Below are 26,060 nucleotides of genomic sequence, written 5' to 3'. Positions count from 1 at the left end.
CATAGACACGTATACAATATTTCGACCTATCATGTCGACACATCTATATATATTTCGGAACAACCATAGACACTCTATATGTGAATGTTGGAGTTAGCTATACAGGGTTGAGGTTGATTCCAAAATATATATAGTTTGAGTTGTGATCAATACTGAGATACGTATACACTGGGTCGTGGATTGATTCAAGATAATATTTATCGATTTATTTCTGTACATCTAACTGTGGACAACTAGTTGTAGGTTACTAACGAGGACAGCTGACTTAATAAACTTAAAACATCAAAATATATTAAAAGTGTTGTAAATATATTTTGAACATACTTTGATATATATGTATATATTGTTATAGGTTCGTGAATCAACCAGTGGCCAAGTCTTACTTCCCGACGAAGTAAAAATCTGTGAAAGTGAGTTATAGTCCCACTTTTAAAATCTAATATTTTTGGGATGAGAATACATGCAGGTTTTATAAATGATTTACAAAATAGACACAAGTACGTGAAACTACATTCTATGGTTGAATTATCAAAATCGAATATGCCCCTTTTTATTAAGTCTGGTAATCTAAGAATTAGGGAACAGACACCCTAATTGACGCGAATCCTAAAGATAGATCTATTGGGCCTAACAAACCCCATCCAAAGTACCGGATACTTTAGTACTTCGAAATTTATATCATATCCGAAGGGTGTCCCGGAATGATGGGGATATTCTTATATATGCATCTTGTTAATGTCGGTTACCAGGTGTTCACCATATGAATGATTTTTATCTCTATGTATGGGATGTGTATTGAAATATGAAATCTTGTGGTCTATTATTATGATTTGATATATATAGGTTAAACCTATAACTCACCAACATTTTTGTTGACGTTTTAAGCATGTTTATTCTCAGGTGATTATTAAGAGCTTCCGCTGTCGCATACTTAAATAAGGACGAGATTTGGAGTCCATGCTTGTATGATATTGTGTAAAAACTGCATTCAAGAAACTTATTTTGTTGTAACATATTTGTATTGTAAACCATTATGTAATGGTCGTGTGTAAACAGGATATTTTAGATTATCATTATTTGATAATCTACGTAAAGCTTTTTAAAACCTTTATCTATGAAATAAAGGTTATGGTTTGTTTTAAAAATGAATGCAGTCTTTGAAAAACGTCTCATATAGAGGTCAAAACCTCGCAACGAAATCAATTAATATGGAACGTTTTTAATCAATAAGAACGGGACATTTCATATATCCTTACCCAAATACAAAAGACCAACAACTACCCAAAGGCAGCATACAGCAAAATACAATACACTTACATCAATTGAAGACTATTGCCTACAATTACCAAATCACAAAGACTTGCTATCTGATGAACATTTGAAGTACTTCTAACCTTAATGCTCACCAATTTAACTCGAATATATTCTCTGATATCCTGAAACACTTCATCAACCGATTTCATCAGCTTCATAAACTGTCTTCTATTCCTTTCCATCCACACAAAATAAACAGCTGATGCAATTGCAATTTTATTTGAAATATTTTTGATGTCCTTAACTGCAGTGTACTTAGCAAGATCATGAACAATACTCAATAGATCATTGTGCAATCCTTTATACACAATCAAGCTCTTTGTTTTTTTTTCCCAAACTTTACTTGTAAATTCACATTTAAAAAACAAATGTGAATGAGAATCTTCATGTTTACCAGAGAAATTACACTTGAATACCTCATGAGGATACCATTTCATAAGCCTGTCTTGGGTAAGCAGTCTCTGTTGCACAGCTAACCAACTTATAAAGGCATGTTTTGGGGTGATTTGTGGGTACCATACAACATGATACCATTCCACCTTAGCAACATTGTCCCTTAGATCTTTCCACACTAGGTTAGAAGAGTAAGGCTTCAGTTTATTGTTACTAGTTCTCCACCAGAATTCACCATTAGTATCAATATGAACATGAGGCTTCATAATATCCCTTAATCTTAACATCTGTCTCCAACCCCAACTATCATTTGACTGATACCCTATATCCCAAAATTCAACCCCTTTTAACTTCACCAAATTAACCCATTGCCACCAGATTGAAACTTTTTTAGTAATGATCTTCCAGACTTGTTTCATAAGTAATACATCATTCCACTCCTTAATTGGTCTTAAACCCAAACCACCTTAAGATTTAGGCCTGCAAATAACCTTCCATGCAACCTTTGCTTTACCTTTACCCGATTGACTGCTGCCCCATAGGAAATCCTTCATCAACCTTTCAATATCTTTGATAACAGTCTGAGGTATAGAGTATACTGATGCCCAATATACTTGCATTGATGCCAGCACAGATGTAATCAATTGAAGCCTTCCTGCATATGAAAGCCATTTATTCCTCCAGCAATGAACCTTTTCCTTGACTTTATCAACCAAGTGGAATCTTGCAACCTTGACTATAACTATTATGTGAAGTCTTTATAATAATGCATATAGAATTTAAAGGAGGCAAATTGAATGCTGTGACACTACATAAGACTAATGCCATCGGGTTGTCTGTCAGTTAGGATACCGATTCAGTGTTATACACATTATTTGGTCTAGAATATCAAGGTATGAAATGACCATCAAATAATTTGATGGGCTTCGGGGTGTCTGGTATCACCAAAAATCAACTGTTCACTAGTTAAACTTATGTGCATTATGTGGCGGTTTAGAAATGGGACGATTTTTGGTTCTTAAAATTTGAAGAAATGCGATCTATTTGATTCTATATGTAATTTTTTTTTTTTTTTTGAATTAGATATATAAGCAAATGTAATTTATCTAGGTTCGTTTGGTTTTATAATCCTTTGTAACTGTTTGTATTGTGCGCCTCTTCTAGCGTCTTGCTAACTGCTAAGTTGAGGTAGTTAATAATATGGCTGTTAGAAAAAAAAAGTTAAACTTGCAATTGCAATCTATCTCAACCTGTTTGACTCTGCCACTTTTTTTATGGAACATCAAACATTTATAAATCCAAACTCTAGCAAGGAACTAGAGCAGAAGAAAACGAATTACATTTACTTAAGAAGCCAATCAGTCTAAATATACAAACTTTTCATCTATATTTAATCTAACAAAAAGAAAATTACATATGAGGTCAAATAATTCACATCTCTTCGTGCTGCTATTAACAAACTACAACAGCAGCAACAACATGTCTGGGGTATGGGTAGGTAAGATATAGACAATCTTTCTCCTATCCTAGAAGAAAGAGAAGTTATTTCTCTACCCAGAGTGAAACACCTCAAGAATAGAGAAAGTTCTCTTTCAATGTTCTGTGGATAGAGAGATTGCTTCTGAATAGACCTCCGGCCAATAAGAAGGTTAAGAAAAGAAAGAAAAAAATGGTGAGATGCTATGAAAATAGTAAAATCAAATTTAATTTTAAACTAGTCTGAAGTTCAATTTATGTTTATTAATAGCTATTCTAGATTGTATTAGATTATTTTCTTTTTTATGATTTAAACATAGAAGTAGAATGATTTTCTGTTGAAACTTTTGATTTTCTAAAGCCGTTGTACTTTCTCCCTAGCTGCCTGCTAGAGATTCACTTTTTATAATTTCGCCGTTAAAAAAAATCAATTAGTTATGTTTTATTTCAGATACCAATCTCGTTCCGAGTCCTTCACGCTTTATAGAAGCATCCTATAACAGCCTTTTAGAAGCATCCTACAACATCCTTTTATCAAAATTTGGTTCTTAGAACATTAATATTCACTGAACATTAAATTCTAAATACAAATTATCTTGTATAACCAAAACTGTATGTTGAAGAATAGTGAAGCAGCATAACATCCATGAATCAGAAACCTTGACTACTATGTATATAACAATCAGTCATACATTATTACTTGAAATCAAGATAGAGCGATCTTAGTATAATCTTTCGAATCTAATTATCAAAGTTCATTAGTTCCATTCACAGGCATTAAATGGCAAGATACAGGTTCATATAAGACTTCCTTCACAATATCAAGAATCGCACTTCCAGTGAACCCATCATCTTTCGCGTAAAAAAAATTCAACACGTTGCACATATTCCAAAACGCATCTTTGCAGGCTCGCGGTATGACGCTTCCCTTGGCTTCCAGGACTAATTTCATCATTTCTCGCCTTTGATCGCTGACCAAAGTCTTCATCTCTTTTACAACGTCTTCTTTCATAATCCCACTCTCTCCATGTCTCATTCGCAACGCTAAAGCATTTAACTTCCCTTCTTCAAATTCTCTCTGCATTAACAATTAACACGACCGATCACTAACAGTGGCGAGGATCTAAATTTTAAAGGTGTCATCTAAGTGGTACTTTGTATTTTTTTCCCAAAGAATGGTTGTTTACTTAAAAAAAAATCATTACTTTTAAGAATATATGGGGTCCTATATTTGAATTTATTAGTGGTGGATCCACAATTTGAGTAGTATTTTGTACTGTATAAAATTTTCTAAGCTAGTGAGGTCCTTGGACCCACACCCTATAACCTAAATTCGCCATTGATCACTAATAGTCTTTATAAAAACAGGATTTCTCTAACGATAGCCTTCGACTGTCGTTAAGGTGCAAAAAAAATGTACTTTTAAACAACCATCATGTAAAAGTTAACATTAACCACCTTGTACAAGTTTTTTTTTTTCCATCTTAACGATAGCCCTAAAATTCCAAATAATTAAAAAGATTACCTTGAAGCTATTGATGTCATTAAGAAGACGACCCTGAGTGCTCATTAACATATAAAGATAGTGATACTCGTCACTTTGAATGATCTCCTCTGACAATTTTGGTCCCAAAAAGTAAAGAGCCGGTTTCACAATTGGACCTAATGCAAATGACACATAAGCATTTTCCATGTACTCGTTTATTGTCGGGACAAAAGCGTCTTTTGTCCATATAGCTTCCCTCATCATACTATTCATCAAATCCAACCACTGTTCATATAAATAAATAAAAAATAATAAAAATGAACACCACAATTTTTTAACGTTATGTGTCAGTCATGAACAGATTATTGTGAACGTTCGGAAGGACTTTTTTACTTACAACTTCGATAACATGTTGCTTAATGTCTCGTCCTTGCAAGTTAAATGCTGCATCTGCAATCCAACTGATTGCATTCTTTAGTGCTAAAAATATAACACGAACCTCCTCTGAACAGCAGTCGTTTTCAACGTTTATATTCCATCTGCATTTGAATATAACAAAACCGTAAGATGATACTATAACTGCAAAACAATACAAGTAAAAGTGATATACTTTTCAACACATTGAATCAGGTTTGCTAATTCATCCATAGACCCTCCAATATCAAAGAAATCGTCTATCACTGTAGTAAGAATGCTACTTTTGGCCCATGAAATACGCGCATTCGATAGTTCGGGAGACGAGAGTGTTGCTGCAACCGAAAAGTAACAGTAGGCTGTTTTCTGCCTAGCAAACTTTAGTTTGTCCAATTTATTATCTACCACCCACCTGAAGAAACAGAGTATGATATGATCATATTTTTGTGAAATAATATAGTCCCAAAATAACTGTCCCAGTTTGACTTTTAAAGTCTTTTTTTAACTTTGACTTAAAATAATTTTGTTTGTATTATATAATATACAATGAAAAATTATACCAATGAAAACACGTTTAAAACCTAATCCATTCATATAAATATCATCAAATATTATATACAACAAACATATATGATTGAAGTCAAAGTTAAAGAAAGACTTTTAAAAGTCAAATGGGGCTGTTATTTAAGGATGGAGGAGTGTAAAAAATTCACTTCGGTTGCATACCCTTCAAGACTTTTTAATTCTGCACGATAAATTGATTGGCATGCATTAAAATCTTCTATTGCCAACTGTAGGTAATCATCGTTGCCAATGTTCGATGAACTGGCAGTAATAGAGTACAACATTCAAAAGTATGCACGACTATAATCCAATTCGATTAAGATTTGCAATCAAAACCTCACCGATATGTAGTTTTTAAAGTTCTTGTATCGTCTACGATGTAATTCTCGATATTTCTTCTAGTCGATATACGTTCTAAACCGGAATTGATGGGAAACTCGAGTGTGTTCTCCACCTGATTTGATAATCAACTTCAGCTATCAGTTAATTACATTATATATGTAACTACAAGCCAAGTCAAAGTCAAAGTCAAAATTAAATTACCTCTTTGTGAATAAATTCAGAGAACCTGTTTGAAGCAGTCGTTGTTATCCGTTTAAGTAAATTAATCGCCCACAAACTCTGTTCTCCGAAAGCTAATTCCTCTTGATATAGAAAATGTTGCGCTCGATAAACTTCAAGTGCTGCATAAACGTCTTTGACTTCGGGTTCTTCAAGTGAATTCATGTAAGCACCCGCATTTTTCGTAATTTCAGTCAACGGATCTACGCCACAAGCCAAGTTCTGTTTACTTTCCACATATTGATCCGTTTATATATAGCTTTTAATCAATAAAATTATATTGTTGTTTCTTTGTCTCTTAATCTGTCACTTAATTAAGAGAAATGTATGTTTATAGAAGACATAGAAACAGAAGGCCCTTCCCAAACAAACTCATATCGAAACAGCACTTAATACAAAATAAAAGTAAACGGCACCCTACTGATGAAACTAAGAAGATGAGAATTAACTTATTATATGTTTCCTTAGTTTTAAAACATACCTGAGGAGACTTCGTAGCCGTTGATCCTTAATATCCGAAAGGCTAGAGCGCATGTAACAACATCCTTAAATATTTGCTCGTCCCTCTGCACCCAACATCTAATTTTGACCAAACGATTTGCGTTGAGTACTTTCACATTATTTTGCAAAATCATGTAAATCAACTAGAATAAAGATTACCTGTATGTTTCATCTAAAATATGTACAATTTCCACCCTGAAATATCGTGCGATTCCCAATCTTTCAAGTGTGTCAACCATGCAAAGCCGTACGTATATATCAATAGGATAAGCTGTTGGCACTGAAATTCATTAACGTTAACACTTCAATTTGTTAGCAAGTTATATGAGTCATGACTCATGACTTATTATTATGCATATAATATATAACGCGAATGAATGTGAAATACGCACCTGCATTACCGAACTTGTTCAAGAGTGATGTTAGATAATTACGACAACCATCGTTGTGATGTTTAATAAGAACGGCTGATGTGGCTGATGGTGAATTGAAAAAAGAACCGTTAGTCATCTGATATTTCTTCACCGTGTTCCAGTTATATGAATTACCGATTCCTTCTAGAATATATGCCAAGTATGCTTCCATCTCATTTGAATGGCACCTAAGTGTCATTAACAAATAAAGATTACTTTGCTACGGTATAATGGATGTGGTGGCCGTTTGACTTTTAAAAGTCTTTCTTTCACAACTTTGACTTTAATTTTTTTATTTTTTGGTTTCATATAATATTTGATGAAATGAAATGAAATTTATATGAATGGACTAGGTTTTAAACGTGTTTTCATTGGTATAATTATCATCAAATACGATATAGCACAAAGAAAAATATTTAAAGTCAAAACTGAAAAAGAAAGACTTAAAAGTCAAACTGAAACAACTATTTTGGGATAGAGAAAACCTTTTCAGTGTCGATTCTCCCTCGTGTAGCATCAAACTTAAATCCGTTTGTTTTACCGGGAGTTTCAAGTTCAAAACTTTCGCATAATCTAGCATACGCGCAAATATGATTTCGAAACCATATGGAGATGGTTGATCCTTGTCAATAGCCGAAGCAAAATTCGACTTGATATACTGTAGACCTGCAATAAGAATTGCATATTTATCGGGTGAAATTAACAAACAGTGAGCAAAAAACGAGCGAAGAACCATGTACCTTCACTAATTTGGTCTTCTCCAACATTCCATTGTTTTAACGCAATAACACACGCTAACGTTGAAGAAAGTTTATCTTTAACTAACCGATGATCCTTATGCAAAAGACCCCATGAACCGTCATCGAGCTGATTTTCGATCAACCAGTCGAGACACTCAGGGAAACAGGGTGACTTGGGTGAGTCTGGACTAGGGACCATGGCTACCCAAGCTGTGTCGTACGAAGAAACAGAGATTTCGACATTGCGTAACAGGTTTCGGATTCGATCTGTCCTCATCTCGCGGGTCTGCCCAATTTGTAGTTAGTAATCTATCACAACTATATATTATTATTTTTTAGCTGAAATGCATTAATGAACAAAAGATCTGATTTTGACCAGTCATACCAGAACCGTACGATTAACTTCCGGATCTGTAGCATGTAAGGAAGAAGCTGCACAATCAAAAAACTGAATTAAGGTAGAAAAAACAAAAAAGCTTATGAATTTAAACGGATACTATTTTTTTAATTAACCTGTCGGACGGGCAGATGGCTTGAACTGCTCACTGCAACAACGAACAACCGATGACCGATGTGGTTTGTGTGAAGAAGGGACTTGTGTAAATGATGATATGGTCTGTGCAATACTCATTGATGTTCGGCTAAGAAAATTTTCAGTTGCTCGACTTTTTTCTGCTCTATGCAATATTCATTGACATTCAATAAGTGTTTGTCTGATATAACTTATTATATAAGTGTGTGTTAGAATTTATGTGCAGAATTAAAACAATGACAAATCAACATTTGGCATAATTATTATAATATATAATATATAGAAGCTTTTTAGTCACCACACAACATGTTAATCAAACAATAATAAACTGGATGAACCTGTCAATAATTTGTAATATACTAGCATTTGTCATAATCATAATATGATTATTTTAGGAATAATAGACTTGGGGCATCAATTATAACAATTTTTCTTTGAAGGCCACCCGATTATGAAAATGATTATGTAGGACGCCCAACCTTGTTTTGTGTCACCAAAAAATGGCCAAAATCTTACCATAAAACGTCTAAAAAGGTACTCTTTAAGACAAATTATATACATAACTTTTAAAATTATTGTCGCACGATGATTATTTGTACTTACGTTAACTTTTATTAACAAGGTTTTAGTAGGATATATTAAAGATGAATAAAAAAATTTGGTGGCCTATAAAATCATTTAATAGATGAGTGACCTTCAATAACAAATTGAACATCTTGTACTTATGTAACATTAGCATAAATCTTTGGCAAACAAAAACTGCAACCCTAATATTAAAATACAAATTACAATTTTAACAATAAAACAGAGTTATTTAATTGTTTGATATGACTATAACAACCTAAATGAGATTTTAGAAAATCATCTAAGATTTGAACAAAACAGACAAAAAAAAAGAAAGAAAGACAGCTTCCAGTTCCTTATGATGCTCACGATATAAACTTTATAGCAAAATACATTAAAAAAATATTTTTTTATGCATCATCATGATTCATGATTTTGAACAAAACCCACCAAATTAGGTAACATTTCACTGTCAAAATTTCTTCTTTGAACCTTGAACGAAGAATCTTGATACACATACAAAGACAAAAAGTACAATTTGAAAATGTGCATACTTTACTTATTCCAAGCACAATTACTAATGAAAATAAATAAATAGTAATAAATTATAATTTATATTTCTTTAATAAATTAAATAAATTGCCCAAATCAATACTAGCATGTCGGACCAAAACAGTGACTAAAAGAAATGAGTTTATGATACCTTATATTAGGGCTAAGCTGTAAACTGAATGAAGACGATAACGATGATGCAATTTTGCCCACTTTTTTCTCTTCACTGTCCTCGAATTTTCACATTTGTGAAGTCTCTGTTTCAAGTTTATGTAGCTACTACCATTTATGGCGATCTAATTCGGGTTTAAAAAACGTCTTGCGGTATTAGGGGGTGTTTGGGCGGTTACTTTAAGGAGATGATATATCCGCATCTATTTTAGTTCTTCCACCATCATTTCAGTCTTTTTTCCCAAAATATCCCTCAATAATATTTAACAGAAAATTTGTATAAGTTATTATTTAAGGGTATTTTAGAACATTCAAGTAGAAAGAGTAAAAGTGATGGTGGATATATCATCTCCCTTACTTTAAAGGGTTATTGCTTTTTTTTTGTTTTTTTTTTTTTTGACAAAATAATGAAAACTTATACTCCGTACTTACTGTATAACAAAAGTTATCTTGAAAAGAGACAAGAAAACAGCAAAACAACAACAACAACAACAACGCACCCGTGAAGCCCGAAAGGCATCAAACAATAACTAACACCGACCAACCGCTAACTAAACCCGAACATCTCCGGAAAACCTAACAAACACCTAAACAAGCAACAAAGTAAAGAACCAAAAAATAAAAATAAAATAACATATCAGAACAAAAACAATCAAGGATCTAAGTTGTTGTCTTCAGCTTCCTTCTCATTAGCCTTGAACGTAAAGCTCGACTCGATTTCAATCCCTTCATCGGTGTTGCTCCCCGGAGAATTCAAACCACCATTCCGAAATTGATTGAAAAAATCGCCTTCTCCACCAACGCCACCCGTTCCCGTGCCTATGTGAGTCCACTTGCAAGAAACATCCTTTTGAGACTTAATAAAAATTACACTTTTATAAATATTATTACTCGTATTACATTTTATTTGGAATTTACCTCTTTATTCATATCTATAATAAAAATGGACAATTAATTTGTGATAACAAAAAAATAAATATAAATATGAGATGTATGGAGATATTTAAATAAGAGGATTGACAATGCATGTTGGGTGGGTTGCTACGGACGGGATGATTATCATACAAAATTTAATGATTTTTATAAAAATATTTTATTCATAGTGACTTTATCAAAATATAAAAATAATAACCCGACTCAACCAACTAATTCACATTATTTAATTTTCTATAACTAAATCAATCAAACTCATATTTTGTATGAAAAACAGAATGTTGTAAAAGATATTATGATTTTTTTTTCTGTCGACAACCCTAAGGAATTGTCGTTAAGATGGTTAACATACATGTACGAAAGACTAACTGTCAATCAAAAAATAATAGTAAACGTAATGTACTACCCATCAACGAAATTTTTTACGATTGTCATTAAAAATATCCTATAAATTATATAATTATAGCATTAAGTGTTATCGTTAAGTTGTTTAAAAGTCAATAATAATCGGCATGTACAACTCATTCAAATAAAAAAATATCCGTCAAACAAAAGTCAATAATAATCGTCATGCACAACTCATTCATGCACATTAGCGAACATTTCTTAGAGTTGTCCAATTATCGTTAAAAGAATCTAAAAGAATATGTAAATATAAAAGTTAAGAAGTAAAAATAAAATCAAATGAACAAAAAAATTTTAAAAAGGCACATTAAATTTTTGTAAAATAAAAAGTAAAAATAATAATAGTCGTGGTTTACAGAATAATAAATAGAGGTAGGCTAAACACTAAACCTAATGGACTAGATAAACTAACGGACCCTTATAGAACACGGGCTAAATAAACCAATACATAAATAATTCAATACATAAACTCTAATCCGTCTAACTTCCCCCCGCAGCTGTAGCGGGAGTAGGGCGAACGCTCAAATTGGACCGAAACTCATCAAAAAGTGCAATAGGTAGGTCTTTGGTGAGTCTATATGCAAACTGACACCGAGAAGGAACATGAAAGCTCCGTACATGACCTTTAAGAACAAGTTCACGAAAAAAATGAATGTCAATCTCAATGTGCGTTGATGTTGCACCGGGTTGCCAGATATGTAAACAGCACTAACGTTGTCACAGTAGACAAGAGTAAGAGTAGCTGATGAAAGCGAGAAGTGAAGCTCACAGAGAAGATTACGAATCCAACATGACTCTGCAACGGCGTTTGCAATGTCGCGGTATTCAGCTTTGGCACTAGAGCGTGACGGAGTCTGCTAGCATTTAGATGACCAAGATAGCAGATTATTACCCAAAAAGACACATTACCCATATGTAGAGCGGCGAGTAGAGACCCAAAAAGACACAATACCCATATGTAGAGTGGTGAGTAGAGGGATAACCAGCGCAGTCGGCATCAAAATAGGCAACCAACGATGAGGTACTGGATGTAAACAGTTGAAGGCCAAAATCCATAGTGCCTTGAACATAGCGAAGAATCCGTCTAGGAGCAGCCATATGAGGTTCTCGAGGATCATGCCTGTACAAACATATTTGTTGGACAGCGTAGGAGATGTCAGGCCTGGTAAAAGTGATATACTGGAGAGCACTAGTAAGACTGCGATATGAAGTGGGATCCTTAACAGGGGGACAGGCAGTAGTCAGTTTGGTGCTGGTATCAATCGGAGTACGGCTAGAATTACAACCAACCATGTCAGCACGCTCAATAATCTCATAGGCGTACTTCTTTTGAAAGAGAAACATCCCAGAAGAAGTATGGGTGACAGATATACCAAGAAAATAGTTCAATGGGCCAAGATCTGCCATGGAGAACTCCTTATGCAAGGAGGTAATATCTCGTTGAAGAAAAGCAGTGGACGAGGCAGTCAAAATAATGTCATCCACATATAAATCTAATGAAATTGGAGTTCTTGAATGATGAAGGAATCGCCACTTGTTTCTTGAATGATTGGATTGATTAGATGATGATGAGGTTCTTAAAAAATCACCCAAGTTCGTCCCTTTTTGCTCCAAAACCGTCCAAATTGAAGATCTCCCTAAATTTGACCTAAAAAGTGATTAAATACCCAAATTTCCCGGTAGGGGGGTTGCGCGGTGCGCCAAATATTGCGAGCCACTCCATATAACTGTGAACCTGTGCGGCGCGCCAAAAATTGTGTGGCTCGAACTGAAAAGTACATTATTTTGTGGCGCGCCAAGAATTTAAGTGGCGCACGGTTGTACTGTAGCAACTACTCTCTTTATTATTACTGCTCGATGTGAATTCTGCTTTATGTGGTGTGGTGCGCGGTCAAGCGTCGCGGCGCGCAGCTGTGAAATCAGCCAATCCAACTTGAAATCCACGATTTGAATCTAAACTTGTTCCGAAACTAACCACTATGATAAAAGTCATAGAAAACAACTCATTTTTGCTGAAAAATGAACCAAAGCACTTTTTGATGCAAATACATACGTCTTCATAAATCTTACCAAAAAGCCTTCAAACCAACACGAAATCGAGGAAAATATATTTGATATTGCAATAGAATATATTTTTGAATTGTTAAATATCAATCACCATCATTAGGACATGGCGTGTTGCATACGTAGACCACACTCATGTTGCTGAGGAAGAAGTGCATCTTCTTCTGCCATCTCCGAAAATCAATTCCCTCAAACTTCTCAAGTTTGGAGAAATTTGTCGTCATGTGCTTCATCGTAGCCGACAACAATTATCTCGAATAATTACTTTCGATTGTTGGATTCTAGAACTTTCGTGTAAGGTAATAATTGATGACCAGATATATCACTGAATCATGGTATCACTTGTCGAAAGTAATTATTCGACCCATATTGCTTATGTTACACGAATATCACTTGGAGATAAGAAAGACATTACGTTTTTATTTTGGCATTAAACAAGAACCCTTTCACAGAAGAGCGTTTAGGTTTTTGTATATTTTGTCTCTCATGAATAATCATCTATGTATTTATAGGAACTCGTAATTATGAACGAAGTTATATTCAAATCAATTGCCCAATTGACTCTCCATAAATATCTCCCATTATATTCTAAGTCATTAGGATAATAATCTTTTCCATAATTATAGTTAAGTCGATTAAAAGAATTATCTTTTCCATAATTATCGTTTAAGATAATTAAAAGATTAATTCTTCCGCTTAAAATTCGTACTAACCTGTCAAATACTACGTGTCAAGAAGACCTAGCAGCAAGACGTGCCAGCATGCCAGCAGAAAAAACTAAGTGTCAAAAAGTAAGTGTCAAGAAGACCTAGCAGTAAGAAGACCCAGCAGAAAAAAACTAAGGCTTTCAAGAAGTCCCATCAGCACACTTGTGTTAAGTACAAAGACCCAACAGAAAAAACTTTTTAGTCAAAAAATGAAAAGTCTTTTCCATGCTGCCTCTTCAGGTAGCATCAAAACTTGTGCTGCCTCTTCAACATTTTCTGTGTTGCCTCTAAAGGCTTTTTCCGTGCTACCTTTAAAGGCTTTTTCTTTGTGTTGCCTCTTCAGCAAAGACCAAACACTTAGTCAAATTTCAAGTAGACCAATTCACAACAGTAAATAATGGAAATCATTTTTGGTCTCGGGTAGTCTATCACTTAATGGGTGTACACTTTGTACCTTCGAACTCATTTACAAGTGTAGACTAAATCTCTCAATTACACTAAATTTCTAACGTTCATAGTTTACATCCCATCACTATAACCTCAAATATTTTATAGGTAAAAACAAATTGGGGAGTAATTAGGGTTCATTCCGGCAACAGATCTGGTTTTCCTGTTGTACAAAAAGCAAATTGTTGTTTTCGATTTGTTGCGTCTGGCGGCCACCACAATAGATCTGGTTCATTTTAATGAACATGTGGAGAAATGTAGTGATGAAAACGAGGAGATAAATGAAAGAACAATGATCGGGGATAAATAACATGCGGATATGTTGCTTCAGTTTTGAAGTGTATTAAGTCTTCATGTTTAAGCCATATATATTGGTGAGATTAATTTCTAAACAACATATGGAGCTTTTGCTGAAACTCTCTGTTAATTTTTTGTTTTATTAGTCTATGATATGATATGAAATGATATGATATATGGTGTAAAGGGGTTTTAGATGTAATGGTTTGGGTTTTGGATGTAAAGGTTGGTGTAAAGGGTTTTCTTGCTTCTCGATCTTGATTATGATTATTGAAGAAGTGGTGGTGGTGGTTGTAAATGTAAAGGGTTTTTCATCATATATGAATTTTGATTGGACTAATTTTGGTTGTACTAGGGTTTGTAAGATATTATAATGAAGATGATGAGAACGAAGAAGATGAAGATGAAAATGAAGTCTATTAAATTATAAGATTAAAAGACAAAAATACTCTCATAAATCTGACACATGACTGGACTTAACTAAAAAAACTAACGATTGTTAGTTGGAGGGATGAGGCGTGCAAAAAATGAAACCATGACGACGATGAGTGCCAAAAGAAAAGTTTAATGGCTCGGAGTTCAATTGCATACAAACAGCGACCATACGAGCCATGTAATTTTGTGTATTATATTTGCAAGTACACAATTATTAAAAAAACATAAATAAATTGCATTAAAATGGTTAGAACTAACTTATTGCTTAAGCTGTAATAAGATTTAACATTAAGTTTAAGCTATGATTAATTTATAGATTCAATTTAATTGATACCTATTTTTCTTAATATTCACGTATTCTAGACTGGGATGTAAGATAGTGCATATGCTCATCGTGTTGTTTGCATATAACATGGCCACATCCAGAAGGAAATATCAAAAATATCATATCATTGATAGAACATATAATAGAATTAAAATATTATATATATATATATATATATATATATATATATATATATATATATATATATATATATATATATATATATATACATATACATATATATATATATATACATATATATATATACATACATATATATATACATATATATATATATATATATATATATATATATATATATATATATATATATATATATATATATATATATATATATATATATATATATATAGAACAATAGACAATAGAATATATAGGAAACTCTAAATTTTTAATCAAAGATACATATATATCGTTAACATACTTAAGTGCCTTCCATTGTTGATATCAAACAAATAGGATTCATATAACTTAAAAATCTTCTAATTGATAATTAGGCCAAAAGAAAGAAAACAATAATAGAACAAAACATGCTACATGCCATGGCCACCAACTCTTTGATAAAAGTTTTAGGCCCATCTAAAACTTGTAATATTTTTTTAAAAAAAAGAAAGAAAATAGGCCCTTTCATCTTTTAGACATTCAACATCACCTTGATTACACACGAAGCATAAATGATGTAAACTAAGAATTAATGGTGCCAATTAGGCAAGTTTATATGACTTTCAAGACATATTATGATACGAACAAACAATTTTAACCTAGCATGAAGTTTTATATGATTAATTAATGCTTAAAGTAACTCAATTTGTAGCAAATGACTGTATGGTTGAAATCATTAATAATCCTTTTTACATATCTTAAAAACAAAGTTTCTTCAAAAAGAAAAAAAATAACAACATAAGAAATCCAAAATTTACACATATTTAGTATTTTCATAGTGATCACAATCAACCTGAGATATTACAAGGATCCATCTATAACAATATGAGATTTTGAAACAATTAGATCATACTAATTTACATGAGTGTATTATACCATGAAGATTACATAGATTGATGAGGAACCATAAGAGGATTCATTAACGAACGCGGCATATTTTGGTAAGCATGAGGGGGTGATTATGCGCTTCTTCATCATTATCATCAAGATCATCATGAGAGGTTGCAAGATTGATGCAAGAACAACGTTCAAGAGAGGCAAAAAAGGCAAATGCTACGTTGTTACCTAACCAATTTGCCATTCGATCAATCTTATCGCATGATTTGACACCGCAACTATTGTGAGCCATCATGGCATGATCGGATGCCATATTTGGTCTCTAGAATTAAATTATATATAACTTATGTGATATTAGGATGATTAGAAATGCAAAGGGAAATTTTCTTGATTCATTTTATTTCTTGTTTAGATGCTTATGTTCTGTTACGTAAATTCCCTGATACGATAATGAATATGACAAGTCTCCATTGTTTTTACTAATTATTCATCGATTAATAATGACTTCTGAAAATCTCTGATGAAAACTCTAAGAGTTGTCATTAAAAAATATAAAAAAATAATATGTGTGATTAGTTAACGGTAGTTATTTCTATATATTGAGTGGTTTTTTTTAATTATACAAACAAGAGATATATGTTCAAAAATGTTAATAACAACTTTTAAGGTTGTCAATGACAACCATTAAAGTTATTATTAGAAAATTTCTTTAACTTGTTTTGTCGAAATTTAAAATTATCTATCTAACTATTTGTTTCAATGACATTAGGTTTGGGATTATTATTATTATTATTATTATTATTATTATTATTATTATTATTATTATTATTAATTTTGTATTACCACCATTATATTGACTAAAAAGTCACGTTTTTACCCCGATATTTAGTCCTAAAAATAATAAAGTTTCAAACTTTATCGCTAAAAATAATTGCTTTGTCAGTTAATTTTGTAGATTAAGAAATTACAAAGGCCATGCAAAAAGAATCAAGTAAAACGGAGCTAAAACGAAGATTCTAGAACGAAAACGATGAAGGACAAGTTACGACCCTGGAAACCAAGTTACGATCTCGGGAACGAGCAAGGCGATCCAAGCGAATCAGGCAAACCAGCACCAAAACGGCTTGCCAAAACGGCTTGCCAAAACGACCTGCCAAAACGGCCTGACATCTGGGCTGGCTTGCCAAATCAACCAGGAAATGCGCACCAGCACCGGGCACCCACCCGGCTTGCCCAAAAACGAGCACCAGCAACGGCCACCCACGCCGGCCTGCCAGCAGTTCCCAGCCAGAATTTTCCTATATAAAGGTCATTTGTCACACCATTCCAACACACACTTCAATTCACTTCTCTATGTGACGACCCGGGAATTTCCAACCAAATTTAAACTTGATCTTAAGCTGAACCCAACACGATAAGCAAAGTCTGTAATGTTGAGTCTCTAAATTTTTTTAAACTGTTTTCATATATTCCTTTGACCTTTGACTATTTTCGACGATTCACGAACGATTGTTGTAACTAGATATATTTATATTATTAACTAGTAAAAATAAATAATCATTTTTGGATGATTACAAATATTGTTAAACATCAAAATCCAATTCATTTTTTTTAAATTCTGTTTAATGTCTTTGTCGACTTTATTTACTTTCTTTGATTGAACATGCCTTAAATAATTCATCCTGGCTATAAAACAAATCGTTTGGTGTAATTGAGATCTTTAATTACCTATACCAAATATCAATTACAAAACACCGAATCCCCACAAATTGACTGTAAATGGCCACATCCTTTCAATCATTAGTCCACATACATACAACTTTATATAATAGACAAATAATGACGACGAGTAATATGGTGACTACTTTACTATAGATTTAACACGTTTAAGTAAATTACTTTATCCATATGCTAATCTATCAAATTGTCATAATATGAGACTTTATACATATATGTTTACATACACTTGCATATAACTTTACAACCAATTCACAATCACTTTAACCCGACTAAAATGCATAGCCGTATTACCATACTTACTCTCTGAATTTATAACCAATATTCACCACTACTAGAAGATCACTTCGACTCAAACCCGAATACAAACACACTTAATCGTTTGCTATCTGATTAACCATCAACATACCTTCAAAACAACCTCCATCGACCACTATTTAACCACCACAACCATCATTATTAACCTCCACTGCTGCTGCTGCTATATAGGAATTTTGTTTTCCTATCCCTGCTCAACTGTAAACCACCCATAACAACCAAGAACCACTATATAATGATTCTTACTGCTGCTATACTATTCTGTTCAACCTGTAACGAAAACCAAAACCATCTACGAGCCTTTACTATTCAAACCAGAACCTCCAAACTACTCCTTGTTGTTACTAGTCGATTTCTAAATCCATCTACTACTCGTTGATCACTTCCTGCTCAGCCTCCACTCCATAATCAGGTCATCAATATACAAATCTTGTTCATCTAATTACTTTAACAAACTCAAATTTAATATCTTAGATTTCAACTAAATAATTCCAAAGCTTAAACTAATTATTAAAAATACATACAGAATATTTATCAGAATTAATAATTTGAGTTTTACAAAACTAATTCAAAAAGCATATCAAATTTAATAACTTCAATATCAAGTACATATATTGCATACTAAATAAATAGGATTTAACGAATTGGTAAATAACTCAGATTCTACAAAAAAACATACCTAACAAATATTAATAAACATAAGAATAGATACAGATGCATTGTTGCTGCCATGAATGAAACAATTTCAGATTGAACCGAGCCAAAAGGTGAAAATACGAATCAGGGAGATGATGACAGATGGTTAGACGATTTGATTTTGGAAATTAACTTAGGGGAAAAATTATAAAATCAATCATATTAATGAATACAGATTACTTAAATGATTTATTGTGTTTGATCATAAATAAAAGAAATCGATGAGTGATTTAGGGATTGAGATGATAAGGGAAAGGATAGAAATAAGTTAAAGGAAGAGAGATGGATATTAAAGTGAACGGTGGTTATTTTTTTTATTTATTGACTCTTAATGCCGATCAGGTTACCAAACCCATATTCCATTTATGTTTTGGATCGGATATAATTGTTGGGCCATGATGACTTATTTCTTAGGCCGAGATGTTTCAAACTACTGTTGGGCCTAACTTGAGGTCGAGGCCTAAATATGCCTAGCCCGTGAACTCTAGTAACTTTATAGATGGATTAGAGGTAACGATGAACATTTAAGATCAAGATGATGAATGATAAAACATGTTATGATAGTGAAGATTATGACATCGATGATAATGATAATGGGTAGATAAATGATGATGATGATCACTATGAGATGACGATGATGGTATGATAATTGAAATGATGATAATAATGATAACAACGACGATAAACGATAATGATACATGAGAGTATAATTCTTAAAAAAGAAAACTATTATTATTGTAAGTAATATTATTATTATCATATTTATCATTATTATTAGTATCCAATTATTATTATTGTTATTATTAATATTATAAATATAAAAATTATAAATAACAATATTAATATGAAAAAGATCAAAATCATAATTTAGTTACAATTTAAATGACTTATCATTATTATTATTATTATTATTATTATCATTAATATGATTTTTAAGATTATTATCACTATTATTATTATTAACACTATTATTGTTACTAGTAGTATCATTATTATTAGTATTAAAAGTATTTTCATTTTTTTTATTTAACATTATCTTAACATTATTATTATTATTATCAATACTACTATTATTATTACAATAAAAATTAGTTATATAAAAATATATTTAACAAAAACTATATTAATATTCTTATAATAAATATTAACATATAAAATAAGTATATTAATTAAGTTATTAACAAAACATATAATTTATTAAAATAACCTTCATATCACTAATAATATATAAATTTGTTCTATTACAATTACATGTGTTATATATATATATATATATATATATATATATATATATATATATATATATATATATATATATATATAAATGATATAGGTTCGTGAATCTGAGGCCAACCCTGCATTGTTCAGTTGTTAAATGTCGTCATTTGTATTTTTACTACAAAATACAGTATTGTGAGTTTCATTTGCTCCCTTTTACTCTTTACATTTTTGGGACTGAGAATACATGCGCTACTTTTACAACCGCTTTATTAAATGCTTTTGAAATACATTTTGAACTGCGAATACATGAAATGCTTTTATAAATGTTTGACGAGATAGACACAAGCAAAATATTCTCAAATGAATTATGTGGACGTGTTAATTGCCACCATTGAATTATGTGGATGTGATAATTGCCACAATTGATATGAATATTTTTCCCCTGATTATTATTGCTTGGTAACCTAAGTGTAACGACCCGGAAATTTTCGACCAAATTTAAACCCTAATCTCAATATGTTTTCGACACGATAAGCAAAAACCCTAATGTTGAGTCTAGAAAGTCTGAACTCTATTTTTGGATAATTAGTACCCTTTGACCAAGCCTGGCGATTCACGAACATTGGTGTGTAGATAACATGTGAATATATAAATAATTAAGTTGTATAGTATAATTATAATTACTAATATTATATTATTATTATTATTATTGATATAAATTGTATATCTATTATTATCATCATAACTAATAATATTATTATTATTACCAGTAAAGTATCATAAATTTTTATTATCATAACTAAAAGTATTGTTAAAATAAACATGTTCAATAATTAATAAGATTTATTATAAACTATAAATAGAGATATATAAATATGGATTTGTGCAAGTTCTATAAATACAGATATATATATATATATATATATATATATATATATATATATATATATATATATATATATATATATATATATATATATATATATATATATATATACGTGAAATTACAGTTGTATAGTCATATAGTCATATAATTAAACGTATTCTTTTTAAGATTCAATATATAGGTTTTATATTTTGTTTTTCTGTTACTCCTGTGATCCTTTGTCAAATCACAAACACCTTTTTCTCAATATTAATATGTGTACATATTTACACAAGCAATTACACAACTCACTTCTCTCTTTTTCTTCATTAAACATTCGCTAACTTTACTCGCTATCAAAACATCTCGAACACCCTACACCAAGAATCATAACCATCTTCATCTATATATATATTTTCTTTAGTTTTGGTGTTTGAACATAACCAAACACCACAATCACCAAACAAGAGGCTACACTATGATCTTCTGTTTTGTTGACCAATCACCTTAAGCCATCATTTGAACACCACTCAAACCTGCTGCATCTTGCTTGTTATCTTATTCGGGTTTGATCAATCACAAGATCAACCATAACCAACTTCACAAGTATATTTTCTGGTTATCTTTTAAACCGCCATCGAACCACCACCCTCCACTCCACCTCCGGTAATCCTCAAAACTGACATCACTTCATCACTAGAGCACCACCACGTGAGCTCTACAACTGCAACTTTGTATTTTTCTGTATTTCTTTTTGCTCGACATTCACCATAAACCCAATACAACCTGCACCATTAAGTTGATAAACTTTCCTTACTCATTCTTCATATTTATATTTTCGAACTATCACACAAACTCCAACCCGTTTGCTATTTCCTTGTTTTCTGTTGAAACCACCGGAGTACACCACAAACACCAACACCTGCTACACTACTGTATTTCTATCTTAAACTACCAAAAGCCTCCATCAAAACCTGCTGAATAGTTCCTTTTTCATTCGAAAATATCCACACTTTCGCATCTGCTACTAAACGGTTTGTTTCTATTTTTAATCTCTCGAAACCAACAAATAACCAAAACACCACAAACCTAAATCCAACATCACTTATGTTTTCTGTTCGAATCAGAAACAAAACTCAAACACCATATTATATTTTCCCCTCACGAAATAAAGGCTGCAACAACCGCCGTCCTTCTTTCTTGATTCCTGTTAACCATCGAACACTCACCCTCCTACTATATCGTTTTCCTTCTCTGAGAAAACTAACGAATGAGAGATCATGAATACGTTTATCTGTCAACTAAGATATAGGATATTAATAGAGTCATATTAAATCATCAATTGGGATCAGGTGGTTATACGTGGCCGACAAATTGGGCTGTTTAGACTATTTTGGCCGACCAAAGAACCCTAGTGGACGTGATAGAATAACAAGAGGACAACTGTAATCCCACTAATTCTGTTGCCCAGCTCACTCTTTGATTTCTTTTAAAGATCATAAACTTCAAATAAACTTGGGCCAAATTAGTTTGATAGTTGGGTTTCGAGACATAGTTGGGCCTTTGAATTTGGGGTTGGTTAAATTGTAATGAGTTTCGGTTTTTAATAATTGGTAACCCTGGTCGATATGTACTAAAGAAGAATGAGAACAGAAAGACACCAGTTAAATACGGGTTAAATTCATAACAGATAGGTTTAATAACAGAAAAGTGAAACTGGAAGGTTGGTTAAGGGGTTAGCGGATGAGCATGAGGTCTTGAGTTCAAATCCCGTCTGCAGCATATCTTTTTATTCAAAGATTTAAAAGGGTATATATTGTTATTTCTTTTACTTTATTATTATTATTATCATTATTAACATTATTATTATTATTATTAGGATAATTATTATTATCATCATTTTTATTATTACTATTATTATTTTAATTAATATTATCAATATTATTATCATTATAAGTATTAGTGTTTTTAATATCATAATTACCATTATTATCATTATTAAGTATATTTACTAATGATATTATCATAAAACAATAAAACTTTTTAATTATTTTTATTAAAATTATTAATCAAATGATTTTTAGCTATGTAACACTATAGTTAATACATATAACAAAGCTATATTAACATTTTATTATAAATACTAATTAATTATTTAATGTATATAAAATAGAAATAATTAAATTAGTTATTAGTGAAATATATAATTTACTAAAATAATAATTATGTCACTAATAATATGTAAGTTTGTTCGATTACAAATATCCGTGTTAATATATATATAAATGATATAGGTTCGTGAATCCGAGGCCAACCCTACACATGTTCAATGATGTTATATGTATTTTTACTACAAAATACAATATGGTGAGTATATAGATCCCTTTTAAACTTTAAATATTTTGGGCTGAGAATACATGCGCTGTTTTTATAAATGATTTACGTTATGAACACAAGTGATCAAAAATATATTCTACGTTGAGTTGTACCACTGGCATACTTCCCTGTAGCTTGGTAACTAATATTTACAGCGGTATTGTAAACGCGAATCCTGTTGATAGATCTATCGGGCCTGACAACCCCAACCGGACTGGACGACCAGTATTCAACGGTTGCACAGTACTTCGTTTCGTGACTACACTTGGTACGATGTAGTAAGATTTCATAATAAAGGGAATATGCGACGTGATTAAATGTTAAGTATGGTTACCAAGTGCTCAACCACTTAGAATATTTTTATTATAATGTTTACATGAAATCTTGTGGTCCATAGTTATAACGCTGCTAGCGTTAAACCTATATATCTCACCAACTTTATGTTGACGTTTTAAAAATATGTTATTCTCAGGTACGAATTAAGTCTTCCGCTGTGCATTTGCTCAATTTAAGGACATTACTTGGAGTCGACCATCGCAATGGGACCAAATGTTGAAGATATCGTCCGGATGGATTAGGACGGGTCTTCACAGGTGGTATCAGAGCGGTGGTCTTAGTGAACCAGGTCTTGCATTAGTATGTCTAACTAGTAGCTGTTAGGATACATTAATGAGTCTGGACTTCGACCGTGCCTGCATGTCAAAAATTTTGCTTATCGTTTCTAGTCGTAAATTATTTGCTTATCATCCTTAGGGAATTGCCTGCTTATCATTCATAAGTCTAGACACGTCTTATTGCATTTAGTGCATCGATAGTGTATAAACAAAATTCATATCTTAGCATATCTGTTACTTTGGACTTTAGTTGACATCTTTTCAAAGATTCTCCGTAATTTACGGGATTTTGGTATTATATATACATATGTAAAGTATGTATTGAAGAGTACCAAATCTAACTTCTATAATCTATTTCATACCAAAAATTCATTTTCCGATTATACAAGATGGATTCCGCATCTAGTTCGAATTCCTCAGATTATGACAGCTATACCGATATGGATTTTCATTCAAGCTCCGAAGGCAGTATCACCGGAATGGATCAACCAATCTCCCATCATCTATTCTGGATGAATTGGGGGTGGGTTCGTAATATACTAAGTCACTGGAGACATGAAGAGGGTGATCCCTTCCATCCACCAAATTGCCCTCTTGGCGATGAACCTGAAGCACTTACCGGCGAACTTGTTCGAGAAACCATTTTCACTCTCATTTCTAGAGTATCTCGTCACGATTATATACTATCCCATATTTCAGATCTTGTTCATTCGCTCACTCCAACCACCAATCATCCCGGTGTACTAGCAGAAGTTAACGAACTTCGCGCTCGCGTGACGGCTTTGGAGAATACGGTGCGAAGGTTACAAACACCAGCAGCAGCACCAGCAGCATAATCCGTACCACCATCATCAACACCGACAGTACCCATATCACCCTCAACCACAACCGCGTCGTAAACCTCAACATCACAATTTGTACCTCGGATATCAACATCACTCACCTCAATATCACTATCTGTACCTCGAGTATGATCTTCGTTTTACATATCATTTTATATCAATTATCTTCGCTTTACTTATCGTTCTATCACATTTATTTTCGTTCGACATGGCAATTATGTAGTCTCTAATGTTCTAGAGGTCATATAATCAAGTGCCAACAATAAATCAAATGAGTATAATATCTTATTGACTCATTAAATCTATGATTACATCCGAAGAAAATATATATGCAAGTATATTTTCATAAAGAATGTAATTAAAATTCTTTCGTACAAACTGTGAATGATGAAAATATTTTAACGGATGGGTAGTACCCGAGAAATATTCAGATTTCACATTAATAAGTTACACTGTACATTCTTCGAATCTGATTCAACAATCATTTTCTATCCTACTTACAACTACCGATATACGTATCCGTTCACCACAGAATAACCATTTCTATTCAAATTTCATATTTGGATTTTGACCTATCAGAATCCAACAAGTGGCATAACGAAGAAAACATTGGACAAAAATAAAAAGTGTTAGAAACAAACGAATTAATTAATTGGAATTGTGATAGGATTTCACGCTAACTGTTCCGGCTAACTGTTCCCAGCTAACTGATTAACATTTAATTTATCGCAATTTTATTTATCGTCATTTAATTTCTGTTATTTACTTTGCGCATTTAATTTATTGTCATTTAAGTTCTGTTATTTATTTTACGCACTTTAAATAACGGGACACGTACACAAGGTTTCGACCTATCATATCGACCCATCTATATATATATTTCGGAACAACCATAGACACTCTATATGTGAATGTTGGAGTTGGCTATACAGGGTTGAGGTTGATTCCAAAATATATATATACTTTGAGTTGTGATCGACACTGAGACCGGTACACGGGTCACGATACGTATTATGTAATTCGAATATTATATATTAAATTATATATAAATCATTGAACCATCAGACTATTGGACTG

At 32.3% G+C, this 26,060-nt stretch overlaps 2 protein-coding genes across 3 annotated transcripts; both read right to left on the bottom strand.

Annotated features, from left to right (window-relative positions):
* Positions 1-1,313: 1,313 nt before the first annotated feature.
* LOC139864125 (uncharacterized) lies at positions 1,314-2,327 on the bottom strand. Its single transcript, XM_071852710.1, has 2 exons — positions 2,199-2,327; positions 1,314-2,057 (listed from the first exon to the last, which is right to left on the bottom strand). The coding sequence occupies exons 1-2, from the start codon at positions 2,325-2,327 to the stop codon at positions 1,314-1,316; spliced, it is 873 nt and encodes a 290-aa protein (XP_071708811.1).
* Positions 2,328-3,801: 1,474 nt separating this feature from the next.
* LOC139861881 (ent-kaurene synthase 2, chloroplastic-like) lies at positions 3,802-9,769 on the bottom strand. Of its 2 annotated transcripts, none has more exons than XM_071850407.1 (15): positions 9,662-9,769; positions 8,376-8,539; positions 8,248-8,294; positions 7,863-8,148; positions 7,608-7,788; positions 7,102-7,310; positions 6,869-6,989; positions 6,690-6,787; positions 6,191-6,411; positions 5,989-6,101; positions 5,810-5,908; positions 5,280-5,495; positions 5,067-5,208; positions 4,709-4,954; positions 3,802-4,261 (listed from the first exon to the last, which is right to left on the bottom strand). In XM_071850407.1, the coding sequence occupies exons 2-15, from the start codon at positions 8,491-8,493 to the stop codon at positions 3,932-3,934; spliced, it is 2,427 nt and encodes an 808-aa protein (XP_071706508.1). In that variant the 5' UTR covers positions 8,494-8,539; positions 9,662-9,769; the 3' UTR covers positions 3,802-3,931. The 2 variants fall into 2 exon arrangements, with proteins under 2 accessions (XP_071706508.1, XP_071706509.1); XM_071850408.1 differs by having other exon boundaries at positions 8,376-8,534; positions 9,662-9,758.
* Between the last annotated feature and the right edge of the window lie 16,291 nt (positions 9,770-26,060).

Source organism: Rutidosis leptorrhynchoides, chromosome 8 (assembly GCF_046630445.1).
Source record: "Rutidosis leptorrhynchoides isolate AG116_Rl617_1_P2 chromosome 8, CSIRO_AGI_Rlap_v1, whole genome shotgun sequence".
Classification (NCBI taxonomy): Eukaryota; Viridiplantae; Streptophyta; class Magnoliopsida; order Asterales; family Asteraceae; genus Rutidosis; species Rutidosis leptorrhynchoides.
The sequence above is the reverse complement of the archived record's forward strand: the minus strand, read 5'-3'. Positions and strand labels throughout refer to the sequence as shown.

Bases quoted from the DNA above. Each gene is read 5' to 3' on its own strand.
- LOC139864125 (XM_071852710.1), bottom strand. From the start codon at position 2,327: ATGCAAGTATATTGGGCATCAGTATACTCTATACCTCAGACTGTTATC. The intron at 2,058-2,198 runs GTTATTTGCAGG...AATTTGGTGAAG, and splicing joins AAGCAAAGGTTGCATGGAAG to TTAAAAGGGGTTGAATTTTG.
- LOC139861881 (XM_071850407.1), bottom strand. From the start codon at position 8,493: ATGAGTATTGCACAGACCATATCATCATTTACACAAGTCCCTTCTTCA. The intron at 6,102-6,190 runs GTAATTTAATTT...TTATCAAATCAG, and splicing joins CTGAATTTATTCACAAAGAG to GTGGAGAACACACTCGAGTT. The intron at 5,909-5,988 runs GTGAGGTTTTGA...TATTACTGCCAG, and splicing joins ACTTTAAAAACTACATATCG to TTCATCGAACATTGGCAACG.